The sequence below is a fragment of the Tasmannia lanceolata genome, unplaced genomic scaffold (assembly GCF_043159265.1).
Source record: "Tasmannia lanceolata isolate RefF3 unplaced genomic scaffold, GAP_Taslan_0.1 ptg000023l, whole genome shotgun sequence".
NCBI classification, from domain to species: domain Eukaryota; kingdom Viridiplantae; phylum Streptophyta; class Magnoliopsida; order Canellales; family Winteraceae; genus Tasmannia; species Tasmannia lanceolata.
Window position 1 is genome coordinate 3,237,629 of NW_027518700.1, and position 17,759 is coordinate 3,255,387.

A 17,759-nucleotide genomic window follows, 5' to 3' on the forward strand; every position below is an offset into this window, starting at 1 on the left:
GTTTCAAAGGAACAAGCTGAAGTTCGCAACAGATCAAATCATTCTAAAACAGAATAACCTCTGTTAAGTCCCCTCATTGGGAACTCTTCCTGAGTTGAGCCATTCACTGCTGAGATTTACCTCCTTCTTCAATGGGAACTCTTTTTGAGTTGAGCTTCCTTACACTCCTAATGTATTTCAAATCTTGAAAACATGCAATTACGAAACTACCATCGTGCACGGTAAGGGTTTCAATACAAATACACTCAATAGATATATAAGTAAAGGGAAATGATTTCATCACTGACTTTTTTGATATGCAGCGAAAGCTTCTTGCCTTTAGTGCTTAAAGGGCTGTCAAAAGATTATTTACATTTCCCAAAAGGCTCTAAGTCTCTGACAACACCAATTAAAAAGTAAGAGACAAGAAGCTTTCGCTACATATCAAAAGAGTGGAGTGCTAAAATCATTTCCCATAAGGATATTACATGTGACTTGCTGCTTGTTGATAAAAGCAATAAATTTGCTTCAGTTCATACTACCCAAATAACTAAATTCAAAAGAACACAGAAATCGCAGAGAGATCTTCAATAAGAAAATCCTAACCTATGCAAAGATTATATAAGAGCTAATCTAATCCCATAGAAAATGAGCAATTTCATTCTCACAATTTTTTTTAAGATGGGTCTGCTTGCACCAATCCTCGATACCTCAACTACTGAGGTTTAAGAAACACTCTTGCCAAAGGAGAGAATTAGTTTCATTCTTACAATTTTTTGTGAAGTTTAACCTAAGGAAAAAAAAACGGGGGAGTGGAAATGAAATTCAGAAGAAATGACCTCGAAATTCAGCCATATGCAATGAAGAGTCCGCTAGCAGAATACTCTCGTCATCAAGTTTGGACTTAATCGGAAAACCTAATCGTGGGTTTTTTTTTTTGGGGTCCCCCCCAGGAAAAAAAAACAAATAAAATCCCCCTCTTTAACGGTTTCTGTGAGAGTGGTTCACTGCTTGTGGATAAATTTACCCATTTTAACGTTTTTCTTTGCCTTTAAAACCTAACGAATAAAGTTAACGGGGGCGGGGGATTTTTGTTAGGTGCCTAGATGGGTCCCACTTAGAGTGCAATAAATTATAAGATCTGATATATTTAGGAGTTAGCATAGATTAGGATACTAATTTAGATTATGATAATCTTTATTTAGCTATTTATATTCTTACCATAAGATCATTCTAGATCTTTCCACATTTCTCTTAAAGTGCTTTATATAAGCACAAGTTACTGTTAATGGAAATCAATGAATGGAGAAATTATTCTAGAAATTGTGTGTCTGCACAAAGGAGGAAATCTTCCCTCTAAGAAATCAATCCTGTTGCAAACCGAATCGGGTTTGTAACAATTTTATCCGTCAGAAGGGGAGGAAATATCATTTCACTTTTTTTTTTGAGCCGTAAAAACTGATCTTTTGCGTCGCTTGGTACGGGCCTTCAAATCGAATAGAATTATTTTACCTATATTTTTATGGGCATTTGCTAGGCTCACTTTTGCAAGCGAGAACAGCCACACAGCCTCACTTTTTAGCAGATTTTGTCCTTCAGTTCATCTGAGGTGGCTGTTCTCTTTTCCAAATCCCTCTTCTACGTCGATTGAAGCAGATCACTGTTTGGTTGCAAGTACTAACCTTATAGATCAGTGGTGTAAGAGGAGACAAGCATTGAATTTGCCTCGAACTTGCCTAGTAGAAGGCAGCGTTTGGTTGTCAACCTCGCAGAATAGCGGTATGGAGTGTCATTACCAATGTAGAGAGAGAGGGATAGAGAGGGGATAGGGGAGAAAAAGCATTATTCCCAAGAAATCAAAGCAAAATTCAAGTTTTTTTTTTTTTTTTTTTTTTGGATTTTGGTATAGATTTAAGAGGGAGGGGACAAGGGTGACACCTGTTACGAGCCTAATTGGCCATAACACAAATAAACAAAATGAAATTAGAAAAAGAGGGCGAGAGAGGTTGATTGGAGGCAACCGGACCTCCTAACGGCTCGATTCGAGAGGAGCTGTGACTCTCCTAAAAACAAAGTTTCCTCTGCTGTCAAATTATCTTTCTTCTTCCCATTTACATTGCAATACAAGTTCTTAAATACAAGTACAAAGGTGGCACACAACATTAACCACTTCCCCACTTACAAGACACATCATCACTAACTAACATCCACTACCCTAAAACACATAACCCACAATTACTTAATAATTACATTCTAACTAACCCCATATACACCACTAACAAACACATATCATTCCACCCCCCTTAGAAACAACCTTGTCCTCAAGGTTGATTTGTTACAGAAAAGATTGTATACCACCGGGGTCCCAAATCCTATTGGGCACACTTTGGTTGAGAAATACAATCAACTTTAGACTTCTGTATTCTTCAAAAATAACAACTATGATCTTTCGAACCCTGCCTTCCACATTTGTTGCTACCAAAGTTGGAAGGAAATACGATTTTCATCTCCGCCGCCATCTATTTTTGCATTTTCCTTTACACGAACATCAGCTCTCTCAAGATTCAACTTTTCTTCATCTTTACGCATTTCTTTGTTCGCTTTGCTGATTTTTTCCAAGTCTTCCGCAAATCGCCGATGTTCTTCCATCATTTTCAAAACAAGAACTTTGATTTGCCGGAAATCATCGCGTATGGATTCCAAAAGCTCCGGAGACAGCCATGGCGCAAGATCGACAGCTCTGATACCACTTGTTACGGGCCTAATTGGCCGTAACACAAATAAATAAATTGAAAATAGAAAAGGGGGGGGGGGGGAGAGGTTGATTCGAGGCAACCAGACCCCCTAATGGCTCAATTCGAGAGGAGCCATGACTCTCCTAGAAACAAAGTTTCCTTTGCTGTAAAATTATCTTACTTCTTCGCATTTACATTGCAATACAAGTACGAAGGTAGCACACAACATTAACCACTTCCCCTATTACAAGACACATCATCACTAACTAACATCCACAACCCTAAAGCACATAACCCACCCTAAAACACATAACCCACAATCACTTATTAACTACATTCTAACTAACCCCATATACGCCCAACTAACAAGCACATATTTCAACCTGGTGGTGTCCTGTGATGTCAATGTTACATTGGTAACCAAACATGGGATTTTCTTGACATGGCACCCAAACACCAAGCAAAACCCCTAAAAGCTATCTAGGCTTTTGTGCAAAGTAAAAATTGAAAAATATAAAAGGTTTTACCTTGAGGTTGCATGTTCGATGCCAGCTGACCTATGGAAAAAAATATATTTCCATTTCAAAAAAATTGAATAGGGTTGGATTGAGTACTTTTTTCGACTGTAAAAAAGTAAGAGGTTTTAGAAATATTTTTCCTTCAGAAACTTCTCCAGAAAATTCCCTCAATCCATGCAAATTGAGCAAACTGAATCAATTCTCAAATAGTTTGTGAATTAAACCTTTCTTAAATTATGAATATATTTTTTCAAGTCGGCGCTTGCCTGACCTCCAACCCAAAGATATACAATGAACTAAAGATTGCCTCTATAGCTAGCAATTCCCAATGCATCGTAACCCAAAGAAAGCATGCGCCCCTATCATTAGCCTTCCTTGATAAAATGTTGTTTTCTCTCTAGCTTTGGCATTCATGTTCCAAGTACCCTCTGCCAAAGAGGGGCATTTATAGACACCCCACTAAGATCAGACTAATGATAAGTTGCCGTGATGATGACTCCAATGATGACCCCCAAAGTTTCGTGTCATTTAATGAACCGGCCACTTACCCCTACGGGTGCGGAAAAACAGACAGATTCCCAAAAGACTTTGTGAACTAAAAGCACATCCCATACCAACTCAGATTTGTCATAACCAGATTGCATACCAGGCGCCGAGCTAGCCAATCTGAGATCCCCGACATCAAACCCGGAAACCGGCAAATACCCAGGGCATTCCCAATTTTCACTCATCTGACCAATTTACGCTTGTAGCCCAAAGCAAGAATCGTGAGTTTACGATTGTAACCCCTGAGCATAATCGTAACAACACCAAAATTTTATTTCCACATCTAAAGTTGTGCAAATCTGCTTTGTTTTCCGCATCCTTAAAAGGCAAGCAGGGGAGGCACTCAAGGAGGACAATCTTGGGCTTCCAAGAAAGCTTGTGTGGGCCACTGTATGCCCAATTTTGTGTCTCGGGAGCATTTAGGGAGTTTTGGGACGACGGAGCCCTGAACGGTCGAAGCGGCGCCCCCATTGGTGGAGAGTTAGGGGGTTTCTCAATCCCTAGGTAACTTTCATTTCTTTGTTTGGTTTATTTCATTTCATTTCCCTTAGCTTATCATTGTAATTAGTGTAGATTAGGGGAAAGCCATGGGGCTTGGAGCTCCATTGAACCTATCCCATTTTAGTTAGTTTAGAGTAGTATAGTTAGTATTCCTTCTTCTTGTCTGCCTCTAGTCATCCAGTCGCGTATGTAAATAAGATGAAACACAATGTAAATAGATTGTTCCCCAAAAATTATTTCTATTGGAAGATCCCAACCCTCCGATCTATAAAGAACTGCATATTGTAGAAATCTCTATAGATCGGAGGGATAGGATCATCCTATGGAAATGATTTTTGGCGAACAACCTATTTACGTTGTGTTCTGTCTTATGGACGGTTTGGATCATTCTATCATGTGGACCGTACAGTACTTTTTTGAAAAAAGTAAGGGACTATAAGGGCTTACACCATATAATTAGAACTTTGAATGTGATAAAAACACTCACACGGTGTGAACCATTTTTCACTTGCACGCCCACCGACACACGTGTCACACAGTTATGTTGATCAGGTTCGCTAACATGTGGGGTCACAACTGGATTATTAATTTGTTTGAGAATTGAATCTGCAAAATTACAGGCAATATGATTGTATAAATTAGGGCCCACAAAGAGTTGGATACCATGTTACACACCTGTCTTTTGGGAAACATGGGTCCACTCCTAAAAAGCCCACACAAGTTGAATTGGAATTTGGAAAGGGAAATGATGTATTCGCCCCATTTTTTTCTCAGGGCTACCCACTGTGTACAAAGAGTGGTCATAAATACACAAAATGTTGTGTGGCCTCGGGAAGAAAAGGGGGCCAATATTTCCATTCCCTTACTTTTCCTTTCCTTTATATTGGACAAGAATAGGCAGATTTATGAGTGCACATTTAGGGGGCCGAGACTACTTTACATAAAGGCAGTACCGAGGCCGAGAACCACGTTTGTGTTCCAAGTCAATACGCGGAGATACATCCTTGTTTCAATAACCTTTGTTTCAAAAATGAACATTTTATCTGCATATAAAAGATTAAGGGAGATGATCCTTTCCCCAATTAAATACATAGAGAGAGTTTTCTTTTCTCTTCCACACACTGCTCTAATGGCTTCTGTTGCATTTTCTCTTTTCTTGCTCTTTCTCTCTGCAACTCCTTTCACAATAGCTAAACCAAAACAAACCAACATAACCTTAGGCTCTTCTCTCTTCCCCACAACAGAACCCACTTCATGGCTCTCACCTTCTGGCCTTTTTGCCTTTGGATTCTACAAAGAAGGCAATGGCTTCGCAGTTGGAACATGGCTAGAGGCTGATCCAAACAAGAAAGTGGTATGGACGGCGAACCGTGACGACCCACCCGTCTCTGACAACGCAACATTGATCCTAACTCATGGTGGTTGGCTTCTTCTAAGAAGCCCAGGTGGCCTAGACAAAAATATCACTGATGCAGAAGACTCTGCTTCCTCTGCTTCATTGCTCGATACGGGTAATTTTGTTCTATATGATTCCAATTCCAGTCGCATATGGGAGAGCTTTGATTATCCTACCGATACCATTTTAGCAGGTCAGCGTCTTCCATCCGATCAAGACTTGCATTCCAGCCTCTCTGACGCTGACCACAGTACCGGACGGTTTCGCCTCAGTATGCAAGGCGATGGCAACCTCGTGCTATACCCAAACTATGGCTCTAGTTCTGAAATAGATGCTTATTGGAGTACTGGAATTTATGGGAACCAAGGACTCGATATAAGCCTCTATCTCAACAACTCTGGCCAATTATACCTAGTTAACACAAGTGATGACAATGTACAGAGTGTTGCTGAAAGCATCAATTCTAGAAATGATGCTATTGTTGTTTACCGTGCGACGATCGAAGCCGACGGAAATTTCCGGTTGTACTCTCACACTTTCGAAAGGAATGGTAGCTCGAATATGTCGATCAGTTGGTCGGCCATTGAAGACAATGACCAATGTTCAATCAAAGGTTTTTGTGGATTTAACAGCTACTGTACTTTTATGGATAATCAACCTCAATGCATTTGTGTACCTGGCTTCAATTTCAGTGGCCCAGTTCAAAGATTTCAGGGTTGCGACAGAAACATCAGTATCGAAGGTTGTAACGGCAAGGAAAACAAGTCATACTACATTTTGCCTATTAAGAATGTGGCTTGGAAAGAGAGTCTATACGATACTGTGCCATCGTACAGTGAAGAAGATTGCAGGAATGAGTGTCTACGAGACTGTGAATGCGGGGCTGCAATGCTCAAAGATGATAAATGCATGAAATTGACACTTCCACTGTTATATGGGAGAAGGGATTTATCTGATCCGACGACAACTTTCATCAAAATCGGTATCGGAAGTAGCACAACTACTACTAATGCGACCGGTAACGTCTCAAATGGGAACGGCAACTTCTCTAATGCAACGGAGGTGGTGAAATATTATAGCAAGAAAAAGCAACGGATGGAGATTCTAATCGTATGTATAGTTCTTGCTAGTTTCTCCTTAACAGTCTTTGTAGTCTCTGCTTTTCTTATCTACAGATATCAAGTTCAGAGGTACAAACATCAGGCAGGAGCAAGAAGTATTGGCTTAAGAGAAGAGATTGCTCTGCGAGTCTTCTCATACGATGAGCTACTAAAAGCAACAGATGGCTTCAAGGAAGAATTGGGGAGAGGTGCTTTTGGAACAGTTTATAAAGGAGCCTTATCCAACAGTGGCAGAGTCATCGCTGTAAAGCAACTAGAGAAAGTGATTGAAGAAGGGGAAAGGGAGTTTCGAGCAGAGACGAGAGCAATAGGAAGAACCCATCACAGGAATTTGGTCCGATTGCTCGGCTTCTGCGACGAAGGCTCTCATAGGCTTCTGGTTTATGAATACATGGGCAATGGCTCACTTGCAAACCTCATCTTCAAGAACCAAAGACGCCTAGATTGGACTGATAGAGTGAGAATCGCAACAGATATAGCCAGAGGGATACTCTATCTACACGAAGACTGTGAGCCCCATATCATCCATTGCGATATAAAGCCTCAGAACATACTGATGGATGATTTCTGGACTGCGAAGATATCGGATTTTGGGTTGGCGAAGCTGTTGATGCCAGATCAAACAAGAACCTTTACTGGCGTCAGAGGGACGAGGGGATACCTGGCACCGGAATGGAACAAGAACACACCGATATCAGTGAAGGCGGATGTCTACAGCTATGGGATTGTGTTGTTGGAGCTTGTATGTTGTAGGAGGAATGTGGAGTTAGATGTTGCAGATGAGGAAATTATTTTGACTGAATGGGTGTACAGCTGCTTTATTCGTGGAGAGTTGGGTAAACTCCTGGGTAGTGAAGAGTTGGAGAAGAGGATGTTGGAGAGGCTGGTGAAGGTGGGATTGTGGTGTATTCAAAACGAACCAAATTTTCGCCCTTCTATGAAAAATGTAATTTTGATGTTGGAAGGGAATACGGATGTACCGATCCCTCCATCTCCAGCTTCTGCAAGTAGTTCTTGATGTCCACCCTGTATTACATTACTTTCGAAATACAATAACAGCACCACCTCTTCTGCCAGTGAGTATAGGAAAGCAAATGACTATCCAGTGAATATAGGTTGGATATCTTTGAAGCAAAGGACTATCACTGTCAGTATAAGTTCAACTAATCAACAGGTGCTACGTGAAGCTTTAATCACTGAGTTCCAAAGACACTAATGCGAATGTGGCAGTTGGTGGTGTTTTTAATAGTTAGCCTATTCTATATTCAGGAGGAGATCTTGGTAGTATTTTTAGTAGTCATCTTTTTGATAAAAACAAGTTGTAATATTCTATTGGAGCATGAATAAAAAAGCTGTCTTTCTCCCTTAATCTCTATTGTTCTTGAGGCCATCCCCTTGGACGTGGGATTATTTCAGTCTCTCATCCAAACAAACACTGTATTAGAAACAAGCCGTGAAATTGCTAACATATCAAATCGTTCCAAAACAGAATAACCTCCGTTACATCCTCTCATTGGGAACTCTTCCTTAGTGGAGCATTCACAGCTGAGATTTGCATTTTTAATCAATGGAAACCCTTTCTGAGTTGAGCATTCATTACATTCCCAATGTATTTCAAATCTACAGAACACGCAATTGCGAAACTACAATTGTGGTCTGCTTTTAATGGACAGGAAAAGGGCATCAATTCTCAGATAGTTTGTGAATGAGCACTGCTAGGAAAACAGGATCCCGTTTTGTGAAAAAAGAAAAAAAAACGGGCATCAACCATCAGAGCCACGTCCACTAAAAGACGAAGTAAGGGAGCTCAAATCCCCATAAAAGCAATAAATACACCTTGAAAACGGTCAAATCAACGGTGATGTCACTCCCATTTTTATTTTCCAAACCGAATCCCGTTTTCAAAGTGTTTTCCTTTGTGCCTTTTCTCATTGAATTTAAATGAAGGCAAACTTGAGCTAGCTGTTAGCAACCTCAATCTCAAGGTACACAGGCCAGCATATAGAGAACCCACTGTGGCAGCTCCAGTACACTGCTTGCATTAATTGGAAAATTCCACTGCTAGGGGTCACTAAGTACAATGCTTGCATTAATTTGAAAATTCTGCTGCCGGATCAGTGACCGGAAAAAAGATATCACAAGCAGTTTCGGCATTTTCGCCACTGGCCCAATGGTACTGATCACTGATGGTGAGTCCCTTTACAGTCGAGATCAGGCAAGTCAAAATTCGCATTCGCCTCATGTAACTCAGGCCTTTGCTAAGCATTCAAACCATTGGAAAACCAAGCAGAAGCTAAATTTAGCATCATATATATAGTCTCACATTATAGATTAGTACAGATGCCAAAGCAAGAATTACAAAAACCTCACTAGGAAAACACAATATATCGATTGCATTCATTTGCCAGGCGATGTAAAGATTAATCTGTCTCTCTTCCTATTCAAACCTCTGTCATTTGGTGAAGACACTTTCCCACCAACACCGATTTGGCGCTTCATTGCTGCCGAAAAAAAAAAAAAAACAGAAACAGTTATTAGATTCATGCCACTCACAACAGCTTAAACAGCGAACGGCATAAACAAATGAATCTTTTATTCATTGTACTACTGCAGCTCGCATGAGTATATAAACAGTACAAAAAAAATTAAAAAAATATTGTGAAATTGTTTGTCATTTTGATCAAGATTCTGAAGCAAAAAAGATGGAGTTTGGAAACAACTGAAACACACCTTGTTCTCTCTTGAGCTCTGCATCTAGCTCTTCTTTCCACTTCCTCTGCCTCTCCACGAAGCTAAAACTGTATCCATCATCATTATGTTAAAGTGTTCAGACTTCAGAATCAGATGGGTCAGGGCACATGGCACATGACACAAGGCATGCTAAGTAAAGGGAGAGATAAGCTAAGTAAACATTTAACAAACCTTGGGCTGTTTGGTTCTTGCTGACCTCCACCCCATTCGTTAAGATGAGGCAAAGGAATTTCTCTTAAGATTTGATCACTTGCACCGCCATTAGTTGAGACACGCCGGCTCCAGTTACCGGGACATGTAGTATTTTCATCATCAACTAGCAGGAGTGATGTTCTGCTCACTAGCCTGCTGGGAGATAACTTGCTTTTCGGAGGTAACTTAGAACAACTTGTAACATCTTCGTCGGATGCGTTCCCAACAACACCCGGAAAAGAAGCGGCATTAGAAATGTTGTAGAACTCTTGATATCATGGTGTCTATAGCTTCTTTAGATCCAAAGCCTGGAATAATATAGTGGGCAGATCATAGATGGATTTTAAAATTTACATCACAGAACACTTCAGAAGCTTCATTCAGATGACTTAGTCAATGGATAAAACTGGTAGAGGTTAAAGAGCGCTAATAAAGGATAAAATAAATAGACCAATGATAGAATGAAGGGCGCCCTTGCAAAAACCAACTTCAAGGGTGCCCCCCCATTGGTTAATTCAAGCAAAAGCCAAAGCCGTTCCACATTTTATGGCGCCATCCACTTTTTTCGGCGCCATCATAAACTAACTTTGCTGAAATTGACCAATGAGGATGGTGCCCCTTGAAGTTGGTTTTTGCAAGGGCGCGCGCCCTTCATTCTATCATTCCTCCAATAATTATTCATACCTTCTCATCCAGGAAGGCTCTAATTTTCAATTCTGTAACTTCTTCATCATCTTCGCACGATGGTCCACAAGGAAATGTGAAACCATTCTCCTCTTTTGCAGATGCTCCGGAGATATTGCCAGCTCCAGTAACTGACCCACAAGAGTCCTCTGAGGGCATTCCTCTTGGCTCTGGACTTTCATCGAACTTGCATGGCCAATCATCTAAGGGCTCCGACATGGGATTAAAACTGTCATTCTTCTAAGACACTATTAGATCCATATTGAAGGACATAATATATTACCCTGTTAAACTGATCAAATGTTGAGGCAGAGTCAGGTCTTATTGATCCAGCCACCTCAAAATCATCAAGCAGACACATGTCATCACTGGTACTTGTCTCCCAAACGGATCCGATTCTCGAGAGCTTCTTGGGATATATCGTTGAGCACCTCACACTCCCAACATCATGGACATTCTTCCAGCTTTTGCCAGTTGTCCTGGGTCCCATTGGGCTAATCCTGCAATGTGAAAAACAGTCATCATGACACCATGCAGTGTTCAACTCCCATAAAATATTTCTACAACACCCAGAATTATCAACCATGACAACCATTAAACTTACGATTTATTCACACATGATGTGACTGGAAATGAGTTTGGAGAATGTTCCTGGTGGTGACAATATTGCTGCTATCAGCCACAAGGTAAGTTGCAGAGAAGAAATGGTGACCAACATACTCAAAGTAGCTTAGAATAGTTATACTGACCACAACAGAAGCACAGGATATTGGATGAGGGTCCTGATATTCTGTAGTAACAAATGGATGCTGATTGCCATTATTGAAATTGAAATTTATTATCACATAGTTTGTTTAAATTCGATTAAAAAATTTGTTTTCAGTTCAGAAATCACCTGGAGCAGATCAGAAGCCGTTGGCCTTGAGTTTGGTTCCCTGCCAAAATGCTACGTTAGTCTCAAAGGACACCTTAGAAGGAGCTCAAACGGAGAGGAAATGAAATCCATACAGTTGATAAGACACTTGTTTTGGATCTCGATATTAGAACAATCACTTGAATGGCTTAATGCAGGAGTGTAAAATGTCTGTAAAGTGGCCCTTTGAAAATTAATCATCAAGCTGACAATATAAAAGTCAAAAAACAAACCAAGCCAGGACCACACTACGTTGAAAACTAAAGAAGAAACTTGAAAGTAATCTCCAGCAACTAACAACTCACATTTTATCCTAAACCAAAGAATTTGCTACATCATTAGCCTCCCTCAAGATGGGTTGTTAATGGAAGTTCTTTAGAAAAAGAAATGATTTTCCTTTAGGTTGTACATTGTATGCTCAAACATAAATGTAATTTATTTGGGACAGGTCCTGTCAGAACTCAGAACTAACTTTTATGGGAATAACCACCCTCCCCCAATTCAGGTAATTGCATAATCTATGGTGCATGAAACAGAACAAACTAAAAGACATTTATGAATATATACTTTGCTAAGCATTTCTCAAGAAAATCCTTTGCCTCCACAGAGAGATGCTCAGGGATGGCAGGATGTTCCTTTGTTGATCAAACATGGAATAGAGCAGGAACCTGGATGAAAGAGTCAGTGTTAGTCTGAGTTCAGAAAAAACCTCTTCAAATGCTACAAAATTCGTGCAGCTTGATATCAATTGATGATATGAATGAAAGCACTTTGTACCTCTAGTTGGTATTGCTGGCTCCAAGGAGGCTTTCCAGTGGCCATTTCAATAACAGTACACCCAACGCTCCATATGTTGGCAGAGCTAGGAAATATTTTGGGAAATTAATCAGGACTCAAAACATTATCATTTATTAAGAGAAAATTGGTACAAGGATAAAACTGCAACGAGTATAGTAACGAAAGCATGTTGCTAATAGCCAAATGCACTTGAAAATTCTCCGAGAATTATCATTGGCAATGTGAGGCATAATCAAAGCAATCAGGAGAAAAACATACAGTATACAAGAACAGCTGATGATAAAAAGGAATATAAAAGTACAAAACAGCAAGAGATCTCAAATTTTCAATCCAGGCCATAAAAAATTTGATAATTAGTATAAATATTCAACAACATATCATCAATCCAGTAAAACCAAAAGGGAACAGAATGACCGTTACTTGAAATTACAGGTGTATAAACCTAAAATAATAAAATATACTCTTAGGTGTATGCGCATACATAACAGCAAGAGTTCTTGAAATTTCAATCCAGGCCATAAAAATTTGATAATTATTGGCAAATATTCAACAACATATCATCAATCCAGTAAAATCAAGAGGCAACATAGAGACTGTTACTTGAAATTACAGGTGTATACCCACATCTTCCACATACCCAGTTACCCATTTCTCAACTCTTATTCTTTTTGACATTTCACCGTCGTCCAGTATTCAGCATTGATCCATGTCACGCAATGATACTTTCTTCTCAGTCCCTATGCATGATACTTTCTATATGATAATATCTCAACTCTTATTCCTTTTGACATTTCACCGCCATCCGCTACTCAGCTTTGATCCATGCAATGCAATGATACTTTCTTCTCAGTCCCTATGCATGCATACACTTTATATGGCATGCCTCTGATACTTTCTTCTCAAGTAGGGTGCTGAAGAAAGGGAGGGCAATGGAGGTCCATGGAGAGGGGAAAAGCAATCGCTTGGAGAGAACTGAAAAGATGGCCCAACTATGGTGATTCTGGTTGGGGAGAGTGAAATAGAGAAGAGAAAAAAGCCTTTTCTAGAAACATGTTGGGTGGGAACGGTGTATATTCAGCATCGGAGTTAGAGGCTTTGGCAACAAAAAATGGATACCATAATCCTTCTGTGTAAAAAAAAAAGAAGATCAGCAACAATGTAGTTCCATTCATAGAACATGAACTGGTGGTTGTGGGTTGCGAAGAGGGAAATAGAAGAGAAACAAACAGGTATAAAACGATGTTGGGTGGGAACGGTGCAAGTGGTCAAGATATATTCAAAACAAGAGTTCGAGACATGGGTGACAAAAATATGGGTTACAAGTACAATTAGCCCTGTTAAGGTAAAAAGAGATCAGCAACAACGAAGTCCTAACTATCTTAGCTTCCGAGGAAAAAGCAACATAATTTTCTATCTTGCTGTCTTGGGAGCCTCAAAATCCCATGTGTGTCTCTGCATTGGAGACACCTCTGATGCGCCAAAGAAAAAACTGAAATTTGATAGAAGTTAGGGATATATAAATTGATAGAAGTTAGTGATATGTATATCATAATAAATTATAAACAGTGTATTAAATAAGATCTATCATCGATGAGACTATGTCATTAATTCGATAGTAGCGCTTCATTTCTTTTTTAGGGATGGCAAAGGAATGTTTTGAAGATTATAAATACATTACACTCCTAATGTATTTATAATCTTCAAAACAAGTAATTACGAAACTACAAGCGTGCACGATAAGGGTTTCAATACAAATACAGTCCATAGATATAGGAGAATGATACCCCCCCCTCACGGATAAAATCCCCTCCTTTAATGTTATTCGTTAAGTTTTAAAGGCAAAGGAAAACGTTGAAGCGGGAAGCTTCTTGCCTTTTAATGTTTATAGGGCTGTCAAAAGGTTATTTACATTTCCCAAAAAGCTCTGACAACACCAATTAAAAACTAAAAGACAAGAAGCTTTCGCTACATATCAAAAGAGTGGAGTGCTAAAATCATTTCCCATAAGGATATTACATGTGACTTACTGCTTGTTGATAAAACCAATAAATTTGCTTCAGTTAATACTACTCAGATAAATAAATTCAAAAGAGCACAGAAATTGCAGACAGATCTTCAATAGGAAAATCCTAACCTATGCAAAGATCATATCAGAGCTAATCTAATTCCATAGAAAATGAGCAATTTCATTCTCACAAATTTTTTTAAGATGGGTCGGCTTGCACCAATGCTTGATACCTCAACCACTGAGGTTTAAGAAACTCTCCTGCCAAAGGAGAGAATTAGTTTCATTCTGACATTTTTTGTGAAGTTTAACCTAATGAACTCAAAAAAAAAAAAAAAAAAAAACGGGGGAGTGGAAATGAAATTCAGAAGAAATGACCTTGAAATTCAGCCATAAACCCTCATGCAATGAAGAGTCCGCTTGCAGGATCACTGCTTGAGGATAAATTCACCCCCTTTAACGTTTTTCTTTGCCTTTGAAACCTACAGAATAATGTTAACAGGGGGGGGGGGGGTTTGGGTGCCTAGATGGGTCCCACTTAGAGTGCCATAAATTAATTAGATATTTTGGAGAATAAGATCAGATCTGATATATTTAGTAGTTAGGATAGATTAGAATACTAATTTAGATTATGATAATCTTTATTTAGCTATTTATATTCTTATCATAAGATCATTCTAGATCTTTCCACATTTATCTTAAAGTGCTTTATATAAGCACAAGTTACTGTTAATGGAAATCAGTGAATGGAGAAATTATTCTAGAAATTGTGTCTGCACAAAGGAAGACTGTTCCTTCCCTCGAAGTGGATCAAGAGGCCAATCTTCCCTCTAAGAAGATCAATCCTGTTGCGAACCAAATCGGGTTTGTAATAATTTTATCCATCGGAAGGGGGGGAAATATCATTTCCTTTTTTTGCCATTAAACTGATCTTTTGCATCGCTTGGTACAGGCCCTAGAATTATTTTACCTATATTTTTATGGGCATTTGCTAGGCTCACTTTTGCCGGAGAGAATAGCCACAGGAGAGAACAGCCACACTGGCCTTCTTTTTAGCAGATTTTGTCCTTTAGTTCATCTGAGGTGGTTGTTCTCTTCTGGAAATCCCTCTTCTTCGTCGATTGAAGCAGACTCTTGTTTGGTTGCAAGTACTTACTTATAGATCAGTGGTGTAAGAGGAAAAAAGCATTGAATTTACCTTGAACTTGCCTAGTTGAAGGCAACGTTTGGTTGTCAACCTCGTAGAGTAGCGGTATGGAGTGTCATTACCAATGGGGAGAGAGAGAGAGAGAGAGAGGGGATGGGGGAGAAAAAGCATTACTCCATAGAAATCAAAGCAAAATTCAACTTTTTTTTTTAGGATTTTGCTATACATTTAAGAAGGAGGGGACAAGGGTGACACTTGTTCGAGCCTAATTGGCCGTAACACAAATAAACAAAAAGAAAATAAAAAAAGACGGGGAGAGAGGTTGATTTGAGGCAACCGGACCTCCTAACGGCTTGATTCGAGGGGAGCCATGACTCTCCTTAAAACAAAGTTTCCTTTGCTGTAAAATTATCTTTCTTCTTCCCATTTACATTGCAATACAAGTTCTGAAATACAAGTACAAAGTAGCACACAGAATTAACCACTTACAAGACACATCATCACTAACTAACGCCACTACCCTAAAAGACATAACCCACAATCACTTAATAACTACATCCTAACTAACCCCATATACACCACTAACAAGCACATATCATTCCACCCCCCTTAGAAACAACCGTTGTCCTCAAGGTTGATTTGTTAGAGAAAAGATTGTATTCCACCGGGGTCCCAAATCCTATTGGGCACACTTTGGTTGAAAATACAATCAACTTTGGACTTTTGTATTCTTCAAAAATAACAACCATGATCTTTCAAACCCCGCTTTCCAAATTTGTTGCTACCAAAGGTGGAAGGAAATACAATTTTCATCTCCGCCACCATCTATTTTTGCATTTTCCTTTACACGAACTTCAGCTCTCTCAATATTCAACTTTTCTTCATCTTTACGCATTTCTTTGATCGCTTTGTTGATTTTTTCCAAGCCTTCCGCAAATTGCCGGTGTTCTTCCATCATTTTCAAAAAAAGAACTTTGATTTGCCGGAAATCATCACGTATGGATTCCAAAAGCTCCGGAGACATAGCCATGGCGCAAGATCGACTGCTCTGATACCACTTGTTACATGCCTAATTGGCTGTAACACAAATAAATGAAAAGAAGATAGAAAAAGAGGGGGGGAGAGGTTGATTCGAGGCAACCGGACCTCCTAATGGCTCGATTCGAGAGGAGCCATGAATCTCTTAGAAACAAAGTTTCTTTTGCTGTAAAATTATCTTTCTTCTTCCCATTTACATTGCAATACAAGTACAAAGGTAGCACACAGCATTAACCACTTCCCCTCTTACAAGACACATCGTCACTAACATCCACAACCCTAAAACACACAACCGACAATCACTTAATAACTACATTCTAACTAACCCCATATACAGCCCACTAACAAGCACATATTTCAACCCTGGTGGTGTCCTGTGATGTCAATGTTACATTGGCAACCAACCAAACAAGGGATTTTGCTGACATGGCATTCAAACACCAAGCAAAACCCTTAAAAGCTATCTAGGCTTTTGTGACGAGTAAAAATTGAAACATATAAAAGGTTTTACCTTAAGGTCGCAGGTTCAATGCTAGCTGACCTACGCAAAAAAAAATATTTCCATTTCAAAATAATTGAATAGGGTTGGATTGAGTACTTTTTTCAAGTGTAAAAAAACTAAGAGGATTTAGAAATATTTTTGCTTCACAAACTTTTCCAGAAAATTCCTCAATCCATGCAAATTGAGCAAACTGAATCAATTCTCAGATAGTTTGTGAATTAAACCTTTCTTAAATTATTAATATATTTTTTCAAGTCGGCACTTGCCTGAGCTCCAACCCAAAGATATACAATGAACTAAAGATTGCCTCTATAGGTAGCAATTCCCCATGCATCGTAACCCAAAGAAAGCTTGTGCCCCTATCATTAGCCCTCCTTGATAAAATGTCTCTCTGGCTTTGGCATTCATGTTCCAAGTACCCTTTGCCAAATAGGGGCATCTATAGACACCCATTTTTCAAGATCAGACTAATTATAAGTTGCCGTGATGATGACTCCAATGATCACCCCCAAAGTTTCGTGTTATTTAATGAACCGGCTACTTACCCCTACTGGTGCGGAAAAATAGATTGATTCCCAAAAGACCTTGTGAGCTAAAAGCACATCCCATACTGATGGGGTCCAAAATCTGCAACCAATCGGCTGTTGACACGTGGCCCTCACAGGGACCACTGCAAAGCCAACACCAGTCCCTGCTAGGTATGACGCTTAGACCAATCGGGGACTTCCACCTGTCCCTCTTAGGGATGACACCTGGTCCACACAGGGGCTACCACCTGTCCTGGTTGGTGGCTCAGGATCACTATAAATAGCCTTCACTTGCTCAAAGGTGGGGGTGAACAAAAATCACCACTCAAGGCACTTAACTGGTCCTCTGCTGTTCGGACTTATGACCCCTGCTCATACTGACTTGAGTGTCGAAGGGTCCGTCCGG

At 39.6% G+C, this 17,759-nt stretch overlaps 2 protein-coding genes across 2 annotated transcripts; one reads left to right on the plus strand and one right to left on the minus strand.

Annotated features, from left to right (window-relative positions):
- The first annotated feature begins 5,285 nt into the window (after positions 1 to 5,285).
- Positions 5,286 to 8,165, plus strand: LOC143856184 (G-type lectin S-receptor-like serine/threonine-protein kinase LECRK2). Its single transcript, XM_077366299.1, has one exon. The coding sequence runs from the start codon at positions 5,310 to 5,312 to the stop codon at positions 7,812 to 7,814; it is 2,505 nt and encodes an 834-aa protein (XP_077222414.1). The 5' UTR covers positions 5,286 to 5,309; the 3' UTR covers positions 7,815 to 8,165.
- A 1,028-nt stretch (positions 8,166 to 9,193) lies between these two features.
- On the minus strand, positions 9,194 to 16,316 carry LOC143856638 (mitogen-activated protein kinase kinase kinase NPK1-like). The gene is given in 6 exon segments (XM_077366907.1): positions 9,194 to 9,297; positions 9,527 to 9,594; positions 9,719 to 10,047; positions 10,424 to 10,660; positions 10,707 to 10,923; positions 16,072 to 16,316. Coding segments are annotated over 6 exon segments (1,200 nt in total).
- Between the last annotated feature and the right edge of the window lie 1,443 nt (positions 16,317 to 17,759).

What these genes read in the sequence shown, in the direction of transcription:
- LOC143856184 (XM_077366299.1), top strand. Translation starts at nt 5,310, where the DNA reads ATGAACATTTTATCTGCATATAAAAGATTAAGGGAGATGATCCTTTCC.